Consider the following 22,457-nt stretch of genomic DNA (forward strand, 5'->3'; position numbering starts at 1 on the left):
TTTTCAACCACACTTCAAATTTTACATTTTACTTTCCCATAATTATCACACTCAGCTTATCTCTTACCTCATAATCGCCATATTTAATAAAAGAAATAAAAAAAATTCATAAGACAATTCATAGTGTCATAGTAAATGACAAGACAAAAAAGTTCCCTAAATTTGTCCTGGGAGGTGTTCCTCTCCACGAATATAATATATGCTGCCAAAATAGCCTATGCTCTATACTGTTGTACTTACTGCAAAAGATATATATAAATAAATTTGGTTTTGAATATTTAGCCTCTTAGTGCAGCTGAGTGTCGTTCCTTATTAACATAACCTTTATTTGTAATTATAAGTTCCTCCTAAGCGAAATATGAACTTTCTGTGCGATGACTAATGTCTTTTGATTTCTTTAATGACTTCTTTAACCTAAAATGGACTTTTGAGAAACTAATGATTTTAGTTACAAACATTTTAATTAAGAAATCTGCGTTAATCCGAAGAGTGTGGTAAACTGGAAACCGACTATTGCCCCTTTAGTGACAGTTTAATATGAATCCAAACTACTAGCGCCACTGACAATATAGGTTCATACTGGTGATGCACGTTCTATTATGTTGTGCTTAGTGCTGAAGATATTTGACAATAAATGAAGATATTCGCAGCTTTTAAATGCAGCCAAGTATCGTATCTAATTAGGGTGAATTTTACATTTTAATTAAGAAATCTGCGTTAATCCGAAGAGTGTGGTAAACTGGAAACCGACTATTGCCCCTTTAGTGACAGTTTAATATGAATCCAAACTACTAGCGCCACTGACAATATAGGTTCATACTGGTGATGCACTTTCTATTATGTTGTGCTTAGTGCTGAAGATATTTGACAATAAATCCAGTTTTCGCAGCTTTTAAATGCAGCCAAGTATCGTATCTAATTAGGGTGAATTTTATTCACCTTAATTATTGGTGAATTTTACTGATTGAATTAAAATAACAATTGTTTTTTCAAATGAAAGCAAAGAGCGACTTTTATGCTAAACCAAGAGAAACTATTCCTTGTAACGCTCAACGCTATTTACGCTATTAAATAAAAAACAAGTTTTTTTTTAACTGAAAGTAAGAAGCAACATTAAAACTTAAAACGAACAGACATTATTCGCTATATGAAAGGGGCTGTCCCCTCCTCAACGCCTTTCTCTTTACGCTAAAGTTTTTATTGTTTTAAAAAATAGCGTTGTGAGAAAGAGTCTAACTTCAGCGTAAAGAGCGAGGCGTTGAGGAGGATAATCCATTTTGATGGTACATACGTTATAATCAAAACTTTTTAGAGTTTCGGTTTCAGTTGACAGGATTTTCTCGTTTCTTACAGTTTGTTACTACGGGCTGTTTGACCCAAGGCTCTCTGAAATGCAAAGGAGGGCTACTACTCCCTCCAAAACTCGCATTTTCAAATTTAAGTTTAATGTTTGTAAAACAATACTTTGGATTCAAACAATTCATTCCTAAAAAAATTCGCAACTACTCCCTCCAAAACTCGCATTTTCCAATTTAAGTTTAATGTTTGTAAAACAATACTTTGGATTCAAACAATTCATCCCTAAAAAAATTCGCAACCCAAATATTTTTGAAGGTTGCGGGTTGGAATATCAACAGTTATTTATAGAATCATCATTTCCACCTTTTTTAAGGGTAAATTCTTTTAAAAAAAAACCTGTTTTATAGGGATGCTCCCCATAGACACAGTCGGGGGCAGCCCCTGGGAAGCAAGAAGACATTAAAAACTGTATATAAATAAGGAACGAGAAATATTACCATTTAAACTCGCTGAAAACAGCGAAGCTGAAAACCTCCTGGTAGCAGTTACCCTCCCCCTAAAATTTCTTGGTAAGGCTCGTGGTGCTCTGCCCCCCCCCCCTTTTTTTCTACCTATGTGCCGACAGGCATGTAAATATAACTTTTTACGATACATAGAAAAGATTTTTCCACTGGTTAGAATACTTTAATTTAGGCTTAGTGTAAGTGAAGGAAGGTTACCCTCCCTCCCGATACCCCTTTCTATGTTTATCTTAAGGCTCATGGAGATTTAAGTAATTCGGACAATTAAATGCATTCCCTGAAGCATGTGGTACAGACACAACCACCCCACCGCCGCGCCTACACAATACCCAACTGCCTCTCCTTCATAATAGCTGTTGCGTAATTATACATCATTGAAAATAAATTTATAAAAAATCAATAGAATCAAATTAGTTAAATGAAGCATTAACGTAACGGTCTAAATTAACCATTTATCTTGTATTGACTGTGGGATTTTTCAGGAACGAATTGGCCATCGCGAGGTATTGTTTCCTCTGCCACTGGGAAACTTAATATATAGTGATTGTGATACTTTAGATTGATTCATTTATCTCAGGATTTTCAGCCAATAGCAATTTAGTCCTCTTTGTGGCATAATCGTGGTTTGGTGCCAAAAACGGTGGGAAAGACTTTTCTCTTTCCTTGGCACAATCTTAATGGTCACTTTAAAAGGGTGCCAGAACTTTTAATTTCCGTCTGAATCCCTCTCCAGATCTTCTAGGACCTTCGGTTCAATATGATCATTCGTTGGGAAAAAAAAAACAAATAACAACGTATCCATCGCCATCTGTGTACTTTTTGGATCTCTCTGGGGCAAATCCATTTGTCCTCTTTGGAGCAAAATCGGGTTTTAGGGCCAACGATGGTGGAAAGAGCCCTTTTCCGTGGCACAAACTTCCTGGACAAATCAAAAGCTCGCCAGAACTCTTAATTTCCGTCTGAATGGTACCTCTTCCGATTTTCTAGGACCATTAGTTTGATATGATCACCCGTCGAAAAAAAAAAACAAAAAAAAAATAACGACGTATCCGTTGTCCTCTTTGCCCTTTTTGGTTCTCTTTAGGACAAATCCATTAGTCCTCTTTGGAGCAAAATCGGTTTTTAGGGCCAACGATGGTGGAAAGTGGTTTTTTCCGTAGCACAAACTTCCTGGTCACATCAGAAGCGGGCTAGAACTCTTAATTTCCGTCTGAAAATGGTCCTTCTTCCGATCTTCTAGGACCATTAAGTTCATATATAAGTTCATATAAGTTTATTAATCCACATTCATAAACAAATAAATAAATTAAACAACACTTTCACGTTGGAGAAAACCTACGAAGGTTTGCGATCGCGCAAAACTCCACGTTACTACTTACCTATTAACTCAACTATTTACATAAACCTCAACTATTTTATTAAAACTATTATAAATAAACCAAAAATAGATAAACTATACCCTATATATATATACAAAAATAATAATAATAGTAATAATAATAATAGTAAAAAATAAATAAATAAATAACTGAATTAAAAATGATAATACATAAATAAAATATAAAAGAAAAATAATAATAACCAATCCAGTCATTGGTTCGATATGATCACTCGTTAAAAAAAAAAAAATAAAAAAAAAAAAAAAAAAAAATAATAACGTATCCGTTGTCCTCTTTGGCCTTTTTGGTTCTCTTTAGGGCAAATCCATTAGTCCTATTTGGAGCAAAATCGGATTTTAGGGCCAACGATGGTGGAAAGTGCCCTTTTCCGTGGCACAAACTTCCTGGACACATCAAAAGCGCGCTAGAGCTCTTAATTTCCGTCTTAATGGTACCTCTCCCGATTTTCTAGGACCATTGGTTCGAAATGATCACTCGTCTAAAAAAAAAACAAAAAAAACAAAAAAAAAAATAACGAAGCATCCGTTGTCCTTTTTGCCCTTTTTGATTCTCTTTAGGGCAAATCCATTAGTCCTCTTTGGAGCAAAATCGGTTTTTAGTGCCAAAAATGGTGAAAAGTGCCTTTTTCCGTGGCACAAACTTCCTGGTCACATCAAATTACGTTAGAACTCTTAATTTCCGTCTGAATGGTCCTTCTCCCGATCTTCTAGGACCATTGGTTCGATATAATCGTTAAAAAAATAATACAATAAAAAAATAATAACAAATCCATTGTCCTCTTTGTCCTTTTCGGTTCTCTTTAGGGCAAATCCATTAGTCCTCTTTGGAGCAAAATCGGTTTTTAGTGTCAACGATGGTGGAAAGTGCCCTTTTCCGTGGCACAAACTTCCTGGACAAATCAAAAGCGTGCTAGAGCTCTTAATTTCCGTCTGAATGAAATTAAGAGTTCGTGGCACAAACAACAAACAAATAAACACGCATTCCTTATCTTTCTTATGGGAAAGTAAAATGCGAAATTCTACATTTTTGTAGATCAGAGCTTGAAACCTCTACAACATGGTTCTGTTATATGCTGAATTTGAGAGCATGGTTTTCATCAAGATCCCTTGCCTTTTTGGAGGTTTTCCCCACTTTCTCGAAAGTCAGGTAAATTAAATCAAGGTCTTAACTTCTTATGGGTATTTTTAGATTTAACGGATTTTGCTTAATTGGAATCAATATAAACAAGCCAATTCTTTTGATGCATTAATTGCTAAAAAAAATTCTTTTTTTTTTAGTTTCGGTTTCTATTAGCCTGAGTCGCTCTTTGCTTAAACTTCGTTTCAACGAACTGCTTCGTTTTAATTTGGTCCTAAATGAAGTATGGGTTTTTTCTGCAATAATTGATTTCATCTGAATCCTTAACTGGTCTCCTCAGCTTAAAAAATACGTATCAAGAACCCGTAATTTTAAGTTATAAGCATGTCAGTTAAAAAATCTGCTGCAATCCAAAGAGTGTGAAAAACTGAAAACTGTTCCTCGCTGCTTTAACGTGATGATTTAATGTAAATCAAACGAGTTTAACGCGAACAACAGGTTTAACGAGTTTAATGTGAATTAAAAGAATCAATGGTCACTGACAGTGCAGTGTGACGATGATTGTATATGTCTATACTGTTGTGCTTAATGCAAAGGGCATATGTCAATAAATCTAATTCTTTACTAAACTGCTTTTAATCGCTGCCTTGTATCATGTATCATTAAGATGTATTTATTAGTAATTTTAGTCCTTCCTAAGCGAGATGTGCGCCTTATGTGTCACAGGTAATTTTCACTCACTCCTTAATTGCCCTCCTTGGCCTAAAATGGGAGTTTCGAAAAACCTAAAACCTTTAATTAGAAATATTTTAAATAAAAGCATATTGCAGTCCAAACTCTATGATGAACTAGAAACAGATATTTGTTTCTTGAAATGTGTAAACTTCCAGTGGCGCTAAGATTTTTATTAAACAAGAATTAATTAGCTACTTTTTCTCTATTCGTTTCGGTAAATAATAAAGTAGTAGGAACTGCTATTAGCTTTTATCTCCTGTCCATGGTTTTGTGAATTGGAATTTCGAATTGTGAATTAGAAAAATGGAATTTGTGTCAATTCACGATTTCCCTGTTTTTTAGCTACAAGAGGACAAATCGCCTCTCTTGTTCAGTCAGCTGCTGTTCTCAATTGGTCTCACCCTGATGGTCTTTTAAGGGTAAGATCAAGGAAAGACGCACCAGCAAGGCCGGTTATCAAACCTCCAGTGGATGATAAGGTAACGTTCTTTTTTTGGAGTTTTTACTCTTTTTGATATTTCGCTTTTTTTTAAGAGTTTTTGCTCTTAATGGTAGCGTTCTTTTTACAAAGTGAAATTAATACATTACTTGAACAGGTTATTCGAAAAAGGAGAATATTTTAGTAAAAAATATTCGTAAAGTGATTAAAACTGTTTTACTATACATCTAGCTCACATAGAAAAAAAAACATGTTCTGTGTATTGGTCGTAACAGTCATAGCTTATTAGTAATTAAATATTATGATAACAGGCAGTATGGTTTCAACCCCCTTCCCTCCTTTAACGTCTGATGTACATTACTTTGTAGTCATTCTTTTTTGTTGCCTCCAATCCTCCATTCAATTTTAAGTGCTGTATTCGTTTATTTAAATAGTTATCGTAACAAAAAAAAATGAACGTTAAATTATGCTACTTTTACGATCATAAAAGAAACAGAAAATGATAAAAAAAAGGTCACTTGTTAAATATGCTTACAAAAAACGGAAAGAAGAAATTTGCGAATCTGTTTGTACGGTACTTAGCGAGTCGCAGTTTATTGCGATGCCTAGTAGTTTCTGCTGATCTGTGCAGATGGTGGAAAAACAAATTGGTATTTCTCGTTTGCTAATGCCTTTTCCCAAATTTAACTATTAAATCATGTCTTCGAGCGAATTTTGTGGTCAGGTTAAAGAGTTCAAGAGCACTCTCATAGTTGCTGAAGCGGGGATTCCGGATCCACATTTTCATTCTGCAATTCTTGGATATTAGATTGAAAGTTGCAAGGGGTGTTTTGAACGCATCTACCATGCTTGATGGAAATCCCGTCGAAGAAGCTGACTCTTTCAAATACCTAGGGTCTATGATGAACCACTGTGGCACAGCCACAGAGGAAGTCCAAGCCCCAATTGCTTCGACATCTGTTTTTCTCCTTCTGAGGAAACCCCTATGGAACAAGCACTAAGCTACATTGAAGAAAAAAATCCATATATTTGATGGAATTGGGGTGTTTGTGCTGCTTTACGGCTACGTTACCAGGAATTTCTTCACCTCAAAAGCCTGCAACCTAGATGTCTTCTATCATAAATACCTTTGGTATATCCTGAAGGATATGCAATTCATAAGAGTTAGCAACGATACCATCCGTAGTAAAACTGGGAACCGGACTCCCATACCAAATGTCATCAAATATAGACACAACCGGTGGTTTGACCACGTACTACAACGCCATTGCGACGTGATATCGAAGCAATGTCTGAAATATCTTCTGTTGTCATCGTGGAGGATGTGAGCTGGTTGTCAGAGAAAACCTGGCTATCCACCATCAAATCCCGACAATGAGCTGCTTGACGGACTTAGAAAATATGGCAGACTCTGGAAACGAGAAGTGTTGTCTATTGTCGAATCATTGCCTGCAGACAAACCTTCCTGGAGCCAAACATGCCGCCAGGTCTCGAATGCCACGATGAGCCAAGGGTTTGCAACATGAAACAAGTACAAGTTAGTAAGTAAGGGATGATTAAACTTCATAGCCATTTAATTAGTCAAAGTTTGTGAAGTAGAACGCTGAGTGTCTCCAATGGTAACTAAGTAAAACCCGAAAGCGTACAAACTCTTAAGCATGAGAATGCAGAGGTGATGCCAACATAAAAGCTGCCAATCCTTATTAGAGGCAAAACTAATTCGGTATAAATAAAAGAAAATTAAATAGGACAGTGATTGTATTTGCAGCAGTTTATCCAAACAGCTAATATTATATATTAGGGAAAATAAAATCTTAGTAATTAACCAAGTGGTTCTGAATAGACCTGCTAAATAGCAGCCAATTACGAGTGTCAATGGAGCAAATTGATGTCAATTATTTCAATAGTTTGGAGGGTCTACGGTTTCGTCTGTATTAACTAGTTGTTTTGTGGCAGTATTCAAAAACTGGTTATTAAGACAAAAAGAAAAATTCACGTCGCACGTCTATAATGGTTATAAAAGCAGCGTTGACATGCTGCTTTTATGAATATAAGAGGGACCCAATAATTTTGTAATATGGAGGACGAAATGTAAAGCAGTACTAAATTTAGTCGTATGGGATAAACTGCGACAACCTTACAGGGGACTGGCCTGTGTCAAAGAAATTCATAGAACTGGTGTTACTTTAACTATTCTTTCTAGCTAGTAGCCGCTTGAGGAATGCTTTTTTATGTTCATTTATTTTCTGCTTTGAATGTATACCCCCCCCCCTCTGCTCGTGATCTACAGTTGCTATACGTAATCATTATTTGCTTTTATTCTTTGTGCGGTTTCTTTATTTAGGAAATTTAACTTTCTTTCACTTTTATCTCTACTGCAAAATATTTAGAATAAAATCAACAAGCTTTTTGAATATTTATGTAAATGTTTTAGCCCGTTATTAGGCTGTGCGAAACTCTGGACCCTTTTCTTTTTTCTTTTGTTTTCTAGAATTTTGGGGGTAAATTACATGCTTTTGTTCTAAATTTAGACCAGTTAAGTATGATGTATTATTAGTTGAAAATAAAAGTCAAGTCAAGTTAAAAGTCAAGTCAAGTTAAAGAATCAAACCTTCATGGAGTTTGATTATGGAGTAGCAAAAAGACATTTCAATCAAATTTCAACAATTTTTAACAGGACGAATGTCAGTTAGAATTTCAACGAAAAATCGAAACAATAACAACAACTCTTCGATCATTTTGATAAATTCATTTTGAACTTGTCAGCATCCAATGCTTGGAACTCTTCCACTGAAGATCTTATTTTTGAAATGCTAAACTTGCACATTAAATTTGTTTCCGCGATAGGACAACACTACTGTGGAATCCATTTCGTATATTTTTTCTAAATATTTTCTTCTAAATGAATGAACCTTAGTGGTAAATCCCCCTTCGTATTTGATCCGATTGACCTTTTATGTAAATATGTAAACTTTGGCCTTAAAATATAATTTTGAGGGTCTAGGCCTCCACTAAAAATCCTCTGATACCCCCCCCCCCCGTGGTTGTTTTTCAGCTGCAGTCTTATATAACTGTTAAATGTTTACGGACGCCTCTGTGACTGTATTGCAGTATGTCTTCTGAAACTAGGAGACTCGGTTAATAGTTATTATTGATTCCTAAACCGATTGCCTTCTCAGGATGTTTTTTTAATCCCATTTTACCTTCTTGACAGAAATTGCCCCTTTGCTGTTGTACCATCTCCTTTTCAGTGGCAACGTTCTAATGTTGTCATAGTAATAAGTCATGTGGTTGCAATGTTTTTCTTCTCTTCGACCACTCTGTATGGAAGGAGTGGTCGTATAACTCTGAAGGGGCGTCCTTCGATTGGAATCCGAAAGTTCAAGTGCCATTTATAAGGGTCAAAAGTGACTGGAGGGGAACCAGCCCCCTCCTTTGACCCCTCCATGAAGGTGGGTATTAATGCAGGGCTGTCACATCGTCCCTAAGAGTCCCTAAAACTGGAGAATGTCAGTAAATGTTCCTAATACAGCCCTAAAGCTTTTGCATTTATACGGTAAACGACAGATGGACCAGGTCGCTGTTAGTCCTTTTTTTTCGTGTCAGGAAGGTCCACTAGGCTGCCTTTTCTGCAAAAATAAAGTCCCGATTTTGTCTCCTTGAACCTGTGGCAGTCCTGTTGGTCGGCCTGAAAATGGGCCCAAACAATTTTTGTACCTGATCTGTTGACTGATCTGTTGAAAATGGGCCCTGATCACTTTTTGTACCGTAAATCCTTTGACCAATAGGAACCTATTGTACGAAACAAACTTTTTTGGGGCATGAATCCCCTCTTATTGGGCCCAGAAGAACACCCAAAGGCTTTTTCTGATGGGCTTGAACTTGAATTCTTAAATCCATGGGCTAAGAAGAATCCATTGCAGAAGTAATAACGAGAAAAAACATATTTGTTCTTCGCAAAGGGCACCATAAACCAAAAAGAGTCAAAAACTTGTTTCTCTGAACTGCTTGAACCTTAAAGCTGTAGGTCTTCTGGGACAAGTGACCATGCTGTATGATCTTATTTTGGGGTCTGGCACCCCAAAAAGGGCATTTTTTGTTCGGCTTGAAACTTAAATTCTTAAGTCCTTGGGCTACGAAATCCCCGCTCCACAAGGGAAAATTTAAAAGCAAATTTGGTTTCCTCGAAAATGGGATGCAAAAAAGGCCAAATATCTTCGTTTTTGTTTTAGCTGGGACATGGCCGCCAAATTTGAGGCCTGAAAGTTGTTTCTCCCAACCGGCTTGAAAATTTCAAAATCGTTGCATGGGCTAAGGGACCAAATATTTTGTAGGGAAAGAAAAGGGTGTTACTGGGCCCAGAAATATGCCCAAAAAATGTGATAAGTTTGAAGCTTACAGCCGTAAGTATCTGGAACAAGGGGTACCGAAGGTCCGAATAATTCATTTGGGGGCATGGTTCCGTAAAAGTTAGGGCCAAAAACGAAAAAAAAAATTAATCTGCTTAAAACTTATCCTTAGATTTTTAGAGGAGGGGATATTACGAGGGTAATTTCATACGAGTTGGAAGATGCCAATGCCAAATAGCACAGGCTGGACTGAAAAAAAAGAAACAAATTATACCCGATGAAGTAAAAATAAACCTAAAAAAAAACAAAAAAAACGCGCATTTTCTAGAAATTAGTGACCTGAAGCAACAACGCCAGCAGCATCATGGAGGCTTGTACTTACGAATGTCGTTCAATGATGTACCTTAATTACCCTTCATTCTTATAATTTTGTGATGTTGTTTCTTTATAAATTATATGTATTTTCGGATTATATGTGTGTCGTGAATTATACAAGTCCGACCTCTATTAACGTCCAAACCCTCTCCAAGGGAAACAGTCTTCCAGTTTATTTTTAATTACCTGGCGTCAATAGTTGTTTTATCTTTAAATTGTGAACTCAAAATGCATAAATAAGAGGTCCCAAAAGCCTCAAACTGCGTTAAACTGGGCGTAAGGAAAAGAACATTCAAGGAAGGATAATAATGGTTATTACCACTCTGTTATAACTAATCACTATGGAGGAGGTTCTTCCTTCCTTTCTTATTATTTTTCTTAAAGATTTTTGTTTTCTATTTTCTTATTAGATTCTTATCTTCTTTTTCCTCTTTTTTCACTCCTTCACATTTTTTGGTCGAATGTTGACACTTACTCTCCAAAAATAAATCAAAATAAAGAAATGATGACTTGGTTCAAAACGAAAACCTCTTTTCATTTTAACATTAGCACGATTAATAACTGAATTAAAATCTAATAGATTGAGAAATGAAACTCAGAGAGGAGAGAAACCAAACAAAATGAAAAATAAAATCAAAAAGGGTGAATAGATTTAGGCCAAAAAGAACAGAAACTTCCTACAAATATTGACATGATACCAAAAAGAACTAAGTGCATTCGTAAGAAAGTTGCAGTTTGATAAATGACTTTTTAAAAATTTATTTTAAACCGTTCAAGATAATACGTATATTATTAGTGAGGTAGATCTTTAGAGCACAAAAAAAGAGAAAAGAAAGTATTGGTACCCTGGGAAAAGGTTAATGACCTATTTTGCTCCGAATGGCTTGAAACTTAAAGCCGTAACCTCAGAGAACAAGGGAACCACATCAAAAAAAAAAAAAAAAAACAAGGAACAAGGGAATAACATGTAAAAAAAAAAACACTTATGCTACACCTCTCATGTCACTCCACAATACCGAACTAGAGTCAAGCTCAACAGGGTCTTCTTTCCCCGTAGACATTACCAGGCCCGTTCCCCTGGCAGAGGGTTCGCTATAAATTAATATACCATTTGTTCTTCCAAAAACAAATCTTTTCTAAGAAAAGCAAAGAGCCAGGTTAAAACCTAAAGGCAGCAGAAATATAGTTGTATAAATATTGACACTCAAAAGCAACAGAAGCTTGAATTATTATACAACTTTATTTCTGCTTGTTTAGCATTTCATATGGCTACAATTTTCAAACAGTCGGTAACGAACTGTAAGTAAGGAGCGACCCGGCTCAATGGTAACCGAAACTCTAAAAAACGGAATTTTTATACCAATAGATACATCAAATGAATCAGATTTTAATGCTGATTTCAAAAATATAAGTTTCATATATAAGTTGGCCGATTTTAGAAAAAAGGGGGAAAGACCCCCTAAAAAATATAGAACCTTAATGAGAATCACATTATCAGATTCAGCATATCAGATAATCTAACTGAAGAGATTTTAGTCTCTTAATTACAAAAATCTAGAATTTTGCATTTTTTGCGAGAAGAAAGATCCTAGATACGTGTTTATGTGTTGTTTTTTTTTCTTCTTTTTTTTTTCTTTTTTTTTCAGGGGTGATCGTATTGACCAAATGGTCCTAGAATATCATGTGAGGGCTCATTGGAACAGAAATTAAAAGTTCTAGTGCCCTTTTTGAGTGACCAAAAAAATGAAGGGTAGCTAGGCCCCCTCCCACGCTCATTTTTTCCCCAAAGTCACCCGATAAAAATTTTGAGATGGCCATTTTGTTCAGCATGGTCGAAAATATGATAACAATTTCCTTTAGGATGACTTAATCCCCCGTGTGGTTTACCTTGTCACAGTTACATTTTCTTGATTTTTCAAAGTTCATTTTGAATTTCTTTCGTTGAAATGCAAGAGTTGGAATATTTCAGTAGTGTTTGGTTGTGGTTTACCTTGTCACAGTTACATTTTCTTGATTTTTCAAAGTTCATTTTGAATTTCTTTCGTTGAAATGCAAGAGTTGGAATATTTCAGTAGTGTTTGGTTGTGGTTTACCTTGTCACAGTTACATTTTCTTGATTTTTCAAAGTTCATTTTGAATTTCTTTCGTTGAAATGCAAGAGTTGGAATATTTCAGTAGTGTTTGGTTGTGGTTTACCTTGTCACAGTTACATTTTCTTGATTTTTCAAAGTTCATTTTGAATTTCTTTCGTTGAAATGCAAGAGTTGGAATATTTCCAGTAGTGTTTGGTTGTGGTTTACCTTGTCACAGTTACATTTTCTTGATTTTTCAAAGTTCATTTTGAATTTCTTTCGTTGAAATGCAAGAGTTGGAATATTTCAGTAGTGTGTTGGTTGTGGTTTACCTTGTCACAGTTACATTTTCTTGATTTTTCAAAGTTCATTTTGAATTTCTTTCGTTGAAATGCAAGAGTTGGAATATTTCAGTAGTGTTTGGTTGTGGTTTACCTTGTCACAGTTACATTTTCTTGATTTTTCAAAGTTCATTTTGAATTTCTTTCGTTGAAATGCAAGAGTTGGAATATTTCAGTAGTGTTTGGTTGTGGTTTACCTTGTCACAGATTACATTTTCTTGATTTTTCAAAGTTCATTTTGAATTTCTTTCGTTGAAATGCAAGAGTTGGAATATTTCAGTAGTGTTTGGTTGTGGTTTACCTTGTCACAGTTACATTTTCTTGATTTTTCAAAGTTCATTTTGAATTTCTTTCGTTGAAATGCAAGAGTTGGAATATTTCAGTAGTGTTTGGTTGTGGTTTACCTTGTCACAGTTACATTTTCTTGATTTTTCAAAGTTCATTTTGAATTTCTTTCGTTGAAATGCAAGAGTTGGAATATTTCAGTAGTGTTTGGTTGTGGTTTACCTTGTCACAGTTACATTTTCTTGATTTTTCAAAGTTCATTTTGAATTTCTTTCGTTGAAATGCAAGAGTTGGAATATTTCAGTAGTGTTTGGTTGTGGTTTACCTTGTCACAGTTACATTTTCTTGATTTTTCAAAGTTCATTTTGAATTTCTTTCGTTGAAATGCAAGAGTTGGAATATTTCAGTAGTGTTTGGTTGTGGTTTACCTTGTCACAGTTACATTTTCTTGATTTTTCAAAGTTCATTTTGAATTTCTTTCGTTGAAATGCAAGAGTTGGAATATTTCAGTAGTGTTTGGTTGTGGTTTACCTTGTCACAGTTACATTTTCTTGATTTTTCAAAGTTCATTTTGAATTTCTTTCGTTGAAATGCAAGAGTTGGAATATTTCAGTAGTGTTTGGTTGTGGTTTACCTTGTCACAGTTACATTTTCTTGATTTTTCAAAGTTCATTTTGAATTTCTTTCGTTGAAATGCAAGAGTTGGAATATTTCAGTAGTGTTTGGTTGTGGTTTACCTTGTCACAGTTACATTTTTCTTGATTTTTCAAAGTTCATTTTGAATTTCTTTCGTTGAAATGCAAGAGTTAGAATATTTCAGTAGTGTTTGGTTGTGGTTTACCTTGTCACAGTTACATTTTCTTGATTTTTCAAAGTTCATTTTGAATTTCTTTCGTTGAAATGCAAGAGTTGGAATATTTCAGTAGTGTTTGGTTGTGGTTTACCTTGTCACAGTTACATTTTCTTGATTTTTCAAAGTTCATTTTGAATTTCTTTCGTTGAAATGCAAGAGTTGGAATATTTCAGTAGTGTTTGGTTGTGGTTTACCTTGTCACAGTTACATTTTCTTGATTTTTCAAAGTTCATTTTGAATTTCTTTCGTTGAAATGCAAGAGTTGGAATATTTCAGTAGTGTTTGGTTGTGGTTTACCTTGTCACAGTTACATTTTCTTGATTTTTCAAAGTTCATTTTGAATTTCTTTCGTTGAAATGCAAGAGTTGGAATATTTCAGTAGTGTTTGGTTGTGGTTTACCTTGTCACAGTTACATTTTCTTGATTTTTCAAAGTTCATTTTGAATTTCTTCGTTGAAATGCAAGAGTTGGAATATTTCAGTAGTGTTTGGTTGTGGTTTACCTTGTCACAGTTACATTTTCTTGATTTTTCAAAGTTCATTTTGAATTTCTTTCGTTGAAATGCAAGAGTTGGAATATTTCAGTAGTGTTTGGTTGTGGTTTACCTTGTCACAGTTACATTTTCTTGATTTTTCAAAGTTCATTTTGAATTTCTTTCGTTGAAATGCAAGAGTTGGAATATTTCAGTAGTGTTTGGTTGTGGTTTACCTTGTCACAGTTACATTTTCTTGATTTTTCAAAGTTCATTTTGAATTTCTTTCGTTGAAATGCAAGAGTTGGAATATTTCAGTAGTGTTTGGTTGTGGTTTACCTTGTCACAGTTACATTTTCTTGATTTTTCAAAGTTCATTTTGAATTTCTTTCGTTGAAATGCAAGAGTTGGAATATTTCAGTAGTGTTTGGTTGTGGTTTACCTTGTCACAGTTACATTTTCTTGATTTTTCAAAGTTCATTTTGAATTTCTTTCGTTGAAATGCAAGAGTTGGAATATTTCAGTAGTGTTTGGTTGTGGTTTACCTTGTCACAGTTACATTTTCTTGATTTTTCAAAGTTCATTTTGAATTTCTTTCGTTGAAATGCAAGAGTTGGAATATTTCAGTAGTGTTTGGTTGTGGTTTACCTTGTCACAGTTACATTTTCTTGATTTTTCAAAATTAATTTTGAATTTCTTTTGTTGAAATGCAAGAGTTGGAATATTTCAGTAGTGTTTGGTTGTGGTTCACCGTGTCACAGTTACATTTTCTTGATTTTTCAAAGTTCATCTTGATTTTTTTTCATTGAAATGCAAGAGTTGGTATAGTTCAGTAGTGGTTGGTTGTGGTTGACCTTGTCACAGTTACTTTTTTTTGATTTTTCAACGTTGATTTTGAATTTTTTTCGTTGAAATGCAAGAGTTGGAATATTTCAGTAGTGTTTGGTTATGGTTTACCGTGTCACAGTTACAGTTTCTTGATTTTTCAAAGTTCATATCGAATTTCTTTTGTTGAAATGCATGAGTTGGAATATTTCAGTAGTGTTTGGTTGTGGTTAACCTTGTCAAAGTTACATTTTCTTGATTTTTCAAAGTTCATTTTGAATTTCTTTCGTTGAAATGCAAGAGTTGGAATATTTCAGTAGTGTTTGGTTGTGGTTTACCTTGTCACAGTTACATTTTCTTGATTTTTCAAAGTTCATTTTGAATTTCTTTCGTTGAAATGCAAGAGTTGGAATATTTCAGTAGTGTTTGGTTGTGGTTTACCTTGTCACAGTTACATTTTCTTGATTTTTCAAAGTTCATTTTGAATTTCTTTCGTTGAAATGCAAGAGTTGGAATATTTCAGTAGTGTTTGGTTGTGGTTTACCTTGTCACAGTTACATTTTCTTGATTTTTCAAAGTTCATTTTGAATTTCTTTCGTTGAAATGCAAGAGTTGGAATATTTCAGTAGTGTTTGGTTGTGGTTTACCTTGTCACAGTTACATTTTCATGATTTTCCAAAGTTCATTTTGAATTTCTTTCGTTGAAATGCAAGAGTTGGAATATTTCAGTAGTGTTTGGTCGTGGTTCACCTTGTCACAGTTACATTTTCCTGATTTTTCAAAGTTTATTTTGAATTTTTTTCGTTGAAATGCAAGAATTGGAATATTTCAGTTGTGTTTGGTTGTGGTTTACCTTGTCATGGTTACATTTTCTTAATTTTTCAAAGTTCATCTTGAATTTTTTTTGTTGAAATGCAATAGTTGGAATATATCAGTTTTGTTTAGTTGTGGCTTACCTTGTCACAGTTACATTTTCTTGATTTTTCAAAGTTCATTTCGAATTTCTTTCGTTGAAATGCAAGAGTTGGAATATTTCAGTAGTGTTTGGTTGTGGTTTACCTTGTCACAGATACATTTTCTTGATTTTTCAAAGTTCATTTTGAATTTCTTTCGTTGAAATGCAAGAGTTGGAATATTTCAGTAGTGTTTGGTTGTGGTTTACCTTGTCACAGTTACATTTTTCTTGATTTTTCCAAGTTCATTTTTAATTTATTTAGTTGCAAAGCAAGAGTTAAAATATTTCAGTAGTGTTTGGTTGTGGTTCACCTTGTCACAGTTACTCTTTCTTGATTTTTCAAAGTTCATTTTGAATTTTTTTTGTTTAAATGCAAGAGTTGGAATACTTCAGTAGTGTGTTGTTGTAGTTTACCTTGTCACAGTTACATTCCCTTAATTTTTCAAAGTTTATTTTGAATTTCTTTCGTTGAAATGCAAGAGTTGGAATATTTCAATAGGGTTTGGCTGTGGTTTACCGTATCACAGTTACAATTCCTCGATTTTTCCAAGTTCGTTTTGAATGTCTTTCATTGAAATGCAAGAGTTGGAATATTTCAGTAGTGTTTTCTTGTGGTTTACATTGTCACAGTTACATTTTCTTTATTTTTCAAAGTTCATTTTGAATTTAATTCATTGAAATGTAAGAGTTGGACTATTTCAGTAGTGTTTGGTTGTGGTTTACCTTGTCACAGTTACATTTTCTTGATTTTTCAAAGTTCATTTTGAATTTCTTTCGTTGAAAAGCAAGAGTTGGAATATTTCAGTAGTTTGTTGTTGTAGTTTACCTTGTCACAGTTACATTCTTCTTGATTTTTCAAAGTTCATTTTGAATTTCTTTCGTTGAAATGCAAGAGTTGGAATATTTCAGTAGTGTTTGGTTGTGGTTTACATTTTCACAGTTACATTTTCTTAATTTTTCAAAGTTCAGTTTGAATTTCTTTCGTTGCAATGCAAGAGTTGGAATATTTCAGTAGTGTTTCGTTATGGTTTACTTTGTCACAGTTACATTTTCTTGATTTTTCAAAGTTCATTTTGAATGTCTTTCATTGAAATGCAAGAGTTGGAATATTTCAGTAGTGTTTGGTTGTGGTTTACCTTGTCACAGTTACATTCTCTTGATTTTTCAAAGTTCATTTTGAATTTCTTTCGTTGAAATGCAAGAGTTGGAATATTTCAGAAGTGTTTGGTTGTGGTTTACCTTGTCACACTTACATTTTCTTGATTTTTCAAAGATCATTTTGAATTTCTTTTGTTGAAATGTAAGAGTTGCAATATTTCAGTAGTGTTTGGTTGTGGTTTACCTTGTCACAGTTACATTTTCTTGATTTTTCAAAGTTCATTTTGAATTTCTTTCGTTGAAATGCAAGTGTTGGAATATTTCAGTAGTGTTTGGTTGTGGTTTGCCTTGACACAGGTACATTTTCTTGATTTTTCAAAGTTCATTTTGATTTTCTTTCGTTGAAATGCCAGAGTTGGAATATTTCAGTAGTGTTTGGTTGTGGTTTACCTTGTCACAGTTACATTTTCTTGATTTTTCAAAGTTATTTTTGAATTTGTTTCTTTGAAAAGCAAGAGTTGGAATATTTCAGTAGTGTTTGGTTGTGGTTTACCTTGTCACAGTTACTCTTTCTTGATTTTTCAAAGTTCATTTTGAATTTCTTTTTGTTGAAATGCAAGAGTTGGAATATTTCAGTAGTGTTTGCTTGTGGTTTACCTTGTCAAAGTTACATTTTCTTGATTTTTCAAAGTTCATCTGAATTTCTTTCATTGAAATGCAAGAGTTGGAATATTTCAGTATTTTTTTGCTGTGGTTTACCTTGTCACAGTTACATTTTCTTGATTTTTCAAAGTTCATTTTGAATTTCTCTCATTGAAAAGCAAGAGTTGGAATATTTCAGTAGCGTTTCGTTGTTGTTTACTTTGTCAGAGTTACATTCTCTTGATTTTTCAAAGTTCATTATGGATTTCTTTAGTTGAAATATGTTTTGTCGTGCTTTACCTTGACACAGTTAAATTTCCTGATTTTTGTTAGGTTAGGTTAGGCTAGATCAAGTTAGATTCAGGTTAAGTTAGGTTAGGCTAGGTTAGCCTACGTGCACGCGCGTACGTAAGCTAACCTAACCTAACCTAACTTAACCTTAATCTAACTTGATCTAGCCTAACCTAACCTAACAAAAATCAGGAAATTTAACTCTGTCAAGGTAAAGCACGACAAAACATATTTCAACTAAAGAAATCCATAATGAACTTTGAAAAATAAAGAGAATGTAACTCTGACAAAGTAAACAACAACGAAACACTACTGAAATATTCCAACTCTTGCATTTCAACGAAAGAAATTCAAAATGAACTTTGAAAAATCAAGAAAATGTAAGTGTGACAAGGTAAACCACAGCTAAACACTACTGAAATATTCCAACTCTTGCATTTCAAGGAAAGAAATTCAGATGAACTTTGAAAAATCCAGAAAATGTAACTGTGACAAGGTAAACCACAAGCAAACACTACTGAAATATTCCAACTCTTGCATTTCAACAAAAGAAATTCAAAATGAACTTTGAAAAATCAAGAAATTGTAACTGTGACAAGGTAAACCACAACCAAACACTACTGAAATATTCCAACCCTTGCTATTAATCCAAAGACAATCAAAATGAACTTTGAAAAATCAAGAAAATGTAACTGTGACAAGGTAAACCACAACCAAACACTACTGAAATATTCCAACTCTTGCATTTCAACGAAAGAAATTCAAAATGAACTTTGAAAAATCAAGAAAATGTAACTGTGACAAGGTAAACCACAACCAAACACTACTGAAATATTCCAACTCTTGCATTTCAACGAAAGAAATTCAAAATGAACTTTGAAAAATCAAGAAAATGTAACTGTGACAAGGTAAACCACAACCAAAAACTACTGAAATATTCCAACTCTTGCATTTCAACGAAAGAAATTCAAAATGAACTTTGAAAAATCAAGAAAATGTAACTGTTACAAGGTAAACCACAACAAAAAACTTCTGAAATATTCCAACTCTTGCATTTCAACGAAAGAAATTCAAAATGAACTTTGAAAAATCAAGATAATGTAACTGTGACAAGGTAAACCACAACCAAACACTACTGAAATATTCCAACTCTCGCATTTCAATGAAAGAAATTCAAAATGAACTTTGAAAAATCAAGAAAATGTAACTGTGACAAGGTTAACCACAACGAAACACTACTGAAATATTCCAACTCTTGCATTGCAACGAAAGAAATTCAAAATAAACTTTGAAAAATTAAGAAAATGTAACTGTGACAAGGTAAACCACAACCAAACACTACTGAAATATTCCAACTCTTGCATTTCAACGAAAGAAATTCAAAATGAACTTTGAAAAATTAAGTGAATGTAACTGTGACAAGGTAAACTACAACAACAAACTACTGAAATATTCCAACTCTTGCATTTCAACGAAAGAAATTCAAAATGAACTTTGAAAAATCAAGAAAATGTAACTGTGACAAGGTAAACCACAACCAAACACTACTGAAATATTCCAAATCTTGCATTTCAATGAAAGAAATTCAAAATGAACTTTGAAAAATCAAGAAAATGTAACTGTGACAAGGTAAACCACAACCGAACACTATTGAAATATTCCAACTCTTGCATTTCAATGAAAGAAATTCAAAATGAACTTTGAAAAATCAAGAAAATGTAACTTTGACAAGTTAAACCACAGCCAAACACTACTGATATATTCTATCTCTTGCATTTCAAGGAAAGAAATTCAGATGAACTTTGAAAAATCAAGAAAATGTAACTGTCACAAGGTCAACCACAAGCAAACACTACTGAAATATTCCAACTCTTGCATTTCAACAAAAGAAATTCAAAATGAACTTTGAAAAATAAAGATAATGTAACTCTGATTATTTAGGCTAAAACCAAAAACTAATTAGATATTACAAATCGTTGTTTTCGGCGAAAGAAATTCAAAATGATCGTTTATAAATCCAGATAAACTAACTGTGACACTGTCCACCACAACACAACACAACTAAAATAATCAAACTCTTGCATTTCAACAAAGAAAACTAAAAATGAACTTTGAAAAATCAAGAAAATGTAACTGTGACAAGGTAAACCACAACCAAACACTACTGAAATATTCCAATTCTTGCATTTCAACGAAAGAAATTCAAAATGATCTTTGAAAAATCAAGAAAATGTAAGTGTGACAAGTTAAACCACAACCAAACACTTCTGAAATATTCCAAATCTTGCATTTCAACGAAAGAAATTCAAAATGAACTTTGAAAAATCAAAAGAATGTAACTGTGACAAGGTAAACCACAACCAAACACTACTGAAATATTCCAACTCTTGCATTTCAATGAAAGAAATTCAAAATGAACTTTGAAGAATCAGGAAAATGTAACTGTGACAAGGTAAACCGCAACCAAACACTACTGAAATATTCCAACTCTTGCATTTCAACGAAAGAAATTCAAAATGAACTTTGAAAAATTAAGGGAATGTAACTGTGACACGGTAAACAACAACCTCACACTACTCAACTAGTCCAACTCTTGCAGTTCAACGAAACAAATTCAAAATGAACTTTGAAAAATCAAGAAAATGTAACTGTGACAAGGTAAACCACAACCAAACACTACTGAAATATTCCAACTCTTGCATTTCAATGAAAGAAATTCAAAATGAACTTTGAAAAATCAAGAAAATGTAACTGTGACAAGGTAAACCACAACCAAACACTAGTGAAATATTCCAACTCGTGCATTTCAACGAAAGAAATTCAAAATGAACTTTGAAAAATCAAGAAAAATGTAACTGTGACAAGGTAAACCACAACCAAACACTACTGAAATATTTCAACTCTTGCATTTCAACGAAAAAAAATACAAAATGAACTTTGAAAATTCAAGAAAATGTAACAGTGACACGGTAAACCACAACCAAATACTCCTGAAATATTCCAACTCTTGCACTTCAAAGACAGAAATTCAAAACGAACTTTTAAAAATCAAGAAAATGTAATTGTGGCAAGGTAAGCCACAACAAAACAAAACTGAAATATTCCAACTCTTGCATTTCAACGAGAGAAATTCAAAATGAACTTTGAAAAATTAAGAAAATGTAACCATGACAAGGTAAACCATAACCAAACACTACAGAAATATTCCAACTCTTGCATTTCAACGAAAGAAGTTCAAAATAAACTTTGAAAAATCAAGAAAATGTAACTGTGACAAGGTGAACCACAACCAAACACTACTGAAATATTCCAACTCTTGCATTTCAACGAAAGAAATTCAAAATGAACTTTGAAAAATTAAGGGAATGTAACTGTGACAGGGTAAACCACAACCACACACTACTGAAATATTCCAACTCTTGCATTTCAATGAAAGAAATTCAAAATGAACTTTGAAAAATCAAGAAGATGTAAATGTGACAAGGTAAACCACAACCAAACACTACTGAAATATTCCAGCTCTTGCATTTCAATGAAAGAAATTCAAAATGAACTTTGAAAAATCAGGAAAATGTAACTGTGACAAGGTAAACCACAACCAAACACTACTGAAATATTCCAACTCTTGCATTTCAACGAAAGAAATTAGAAATGAACTTTGAAAAATCAAGAAAATGTAACTGTGACACGGTAAATCACAACCAAACACTACTGAAATATTCCAACTCTTGCATTTCAACGAAGGAAATTCAAACTGAACTTTGAAAAATCCAGAAAATGTAACTGTGACAAGGTAAACCACAACCAAACACTACTGAAATATTCCAACTCGTGCATGTCAACAAAAGATATTCTATATGAACTTTGAAAAATCCAGAATATGTAACTGTGACACTGTAAACCACACCCAAACACTACTGAAATATTCCAACTCTTGCATTACAACGAAGGAAATTCAAAATTAACTGTGAAAAATCAAGAAAATGTAACTCTGACAAGGTAAACCACAACCAAACACTACTGAAATATTCCAACTCTTGCATTTCAACGAAAAAAATTCAACATGAACTTTGAAAAATCAAGAAAATGTAAGTGTGACAAGGTAAACCACTACCAAACACTATTGAAATATTCCAACTCTTGCATTTCACCGAACGAAATTCAAAATGAACTTTGAAAAATTAAGAAAATGTAACTGTGACAAGGTAAACCACGAGCAAACACTACTGAAATATTCCAACTCTTTTATTTCAACGAAAGAAATTCAAAATTAACTTTGAAAAATCAAGAAAATGTAACTGTGACAAGGTAAACCACAACCAAACACTAGAGAAATATTCTAACTCATGCATTTCAACGAAAGAAATTCAAATGAACTTTGAAAAATTAAGAAAATGTAACTGTGACAAGGTAAATCACAACCAAACA

The 22,457-nt window shown here is 33.6% G+C and overlaps 1 protein-coding gene across 2 annotated transcripts in view; it reads left to right on the forward strand.

The window, feature by feature from the left end:
• The window catches only part of mv (lysosomal-trafficking regulator mauve), a 329,493-nt gene that overhangs the window by 259,730 nt on the left and 47,306 nt on the right, over nucleotides 1-22,457 (forward strand). For both annotated transcript variants that reach the window (XM_089092605.1, XM_089092607.1), the window contains exon 35: nucleotides 5,375-5,511. In XM_089092605.1, coding sequence (XP_088948731.1) covers nucleotides 5,375-5,511 — 137 coding nt within the window. The remainder of the gene's footprint in view (nucleotides 1-5,374; nucleotides 5,512-22,457) is intronic.

The sequence above is a fragment of the Artemia sp. Qi Xiang Cuo genome, chromosome 7, assembly GCF_049724085.1.
Source record: "Artemia sp. Qi Xiang Cuo chromosome 7, ASM4972408v1, whole genome shotgun sequence".
Taxonomy (NCBI): domain Eukaryota; kingdom Metazoa; phylum Arthropoda; class Branchiopoda; order Anostraca; family Artemiidae; genus Artemia; species Artemia sp. Qi Xiang Cuo.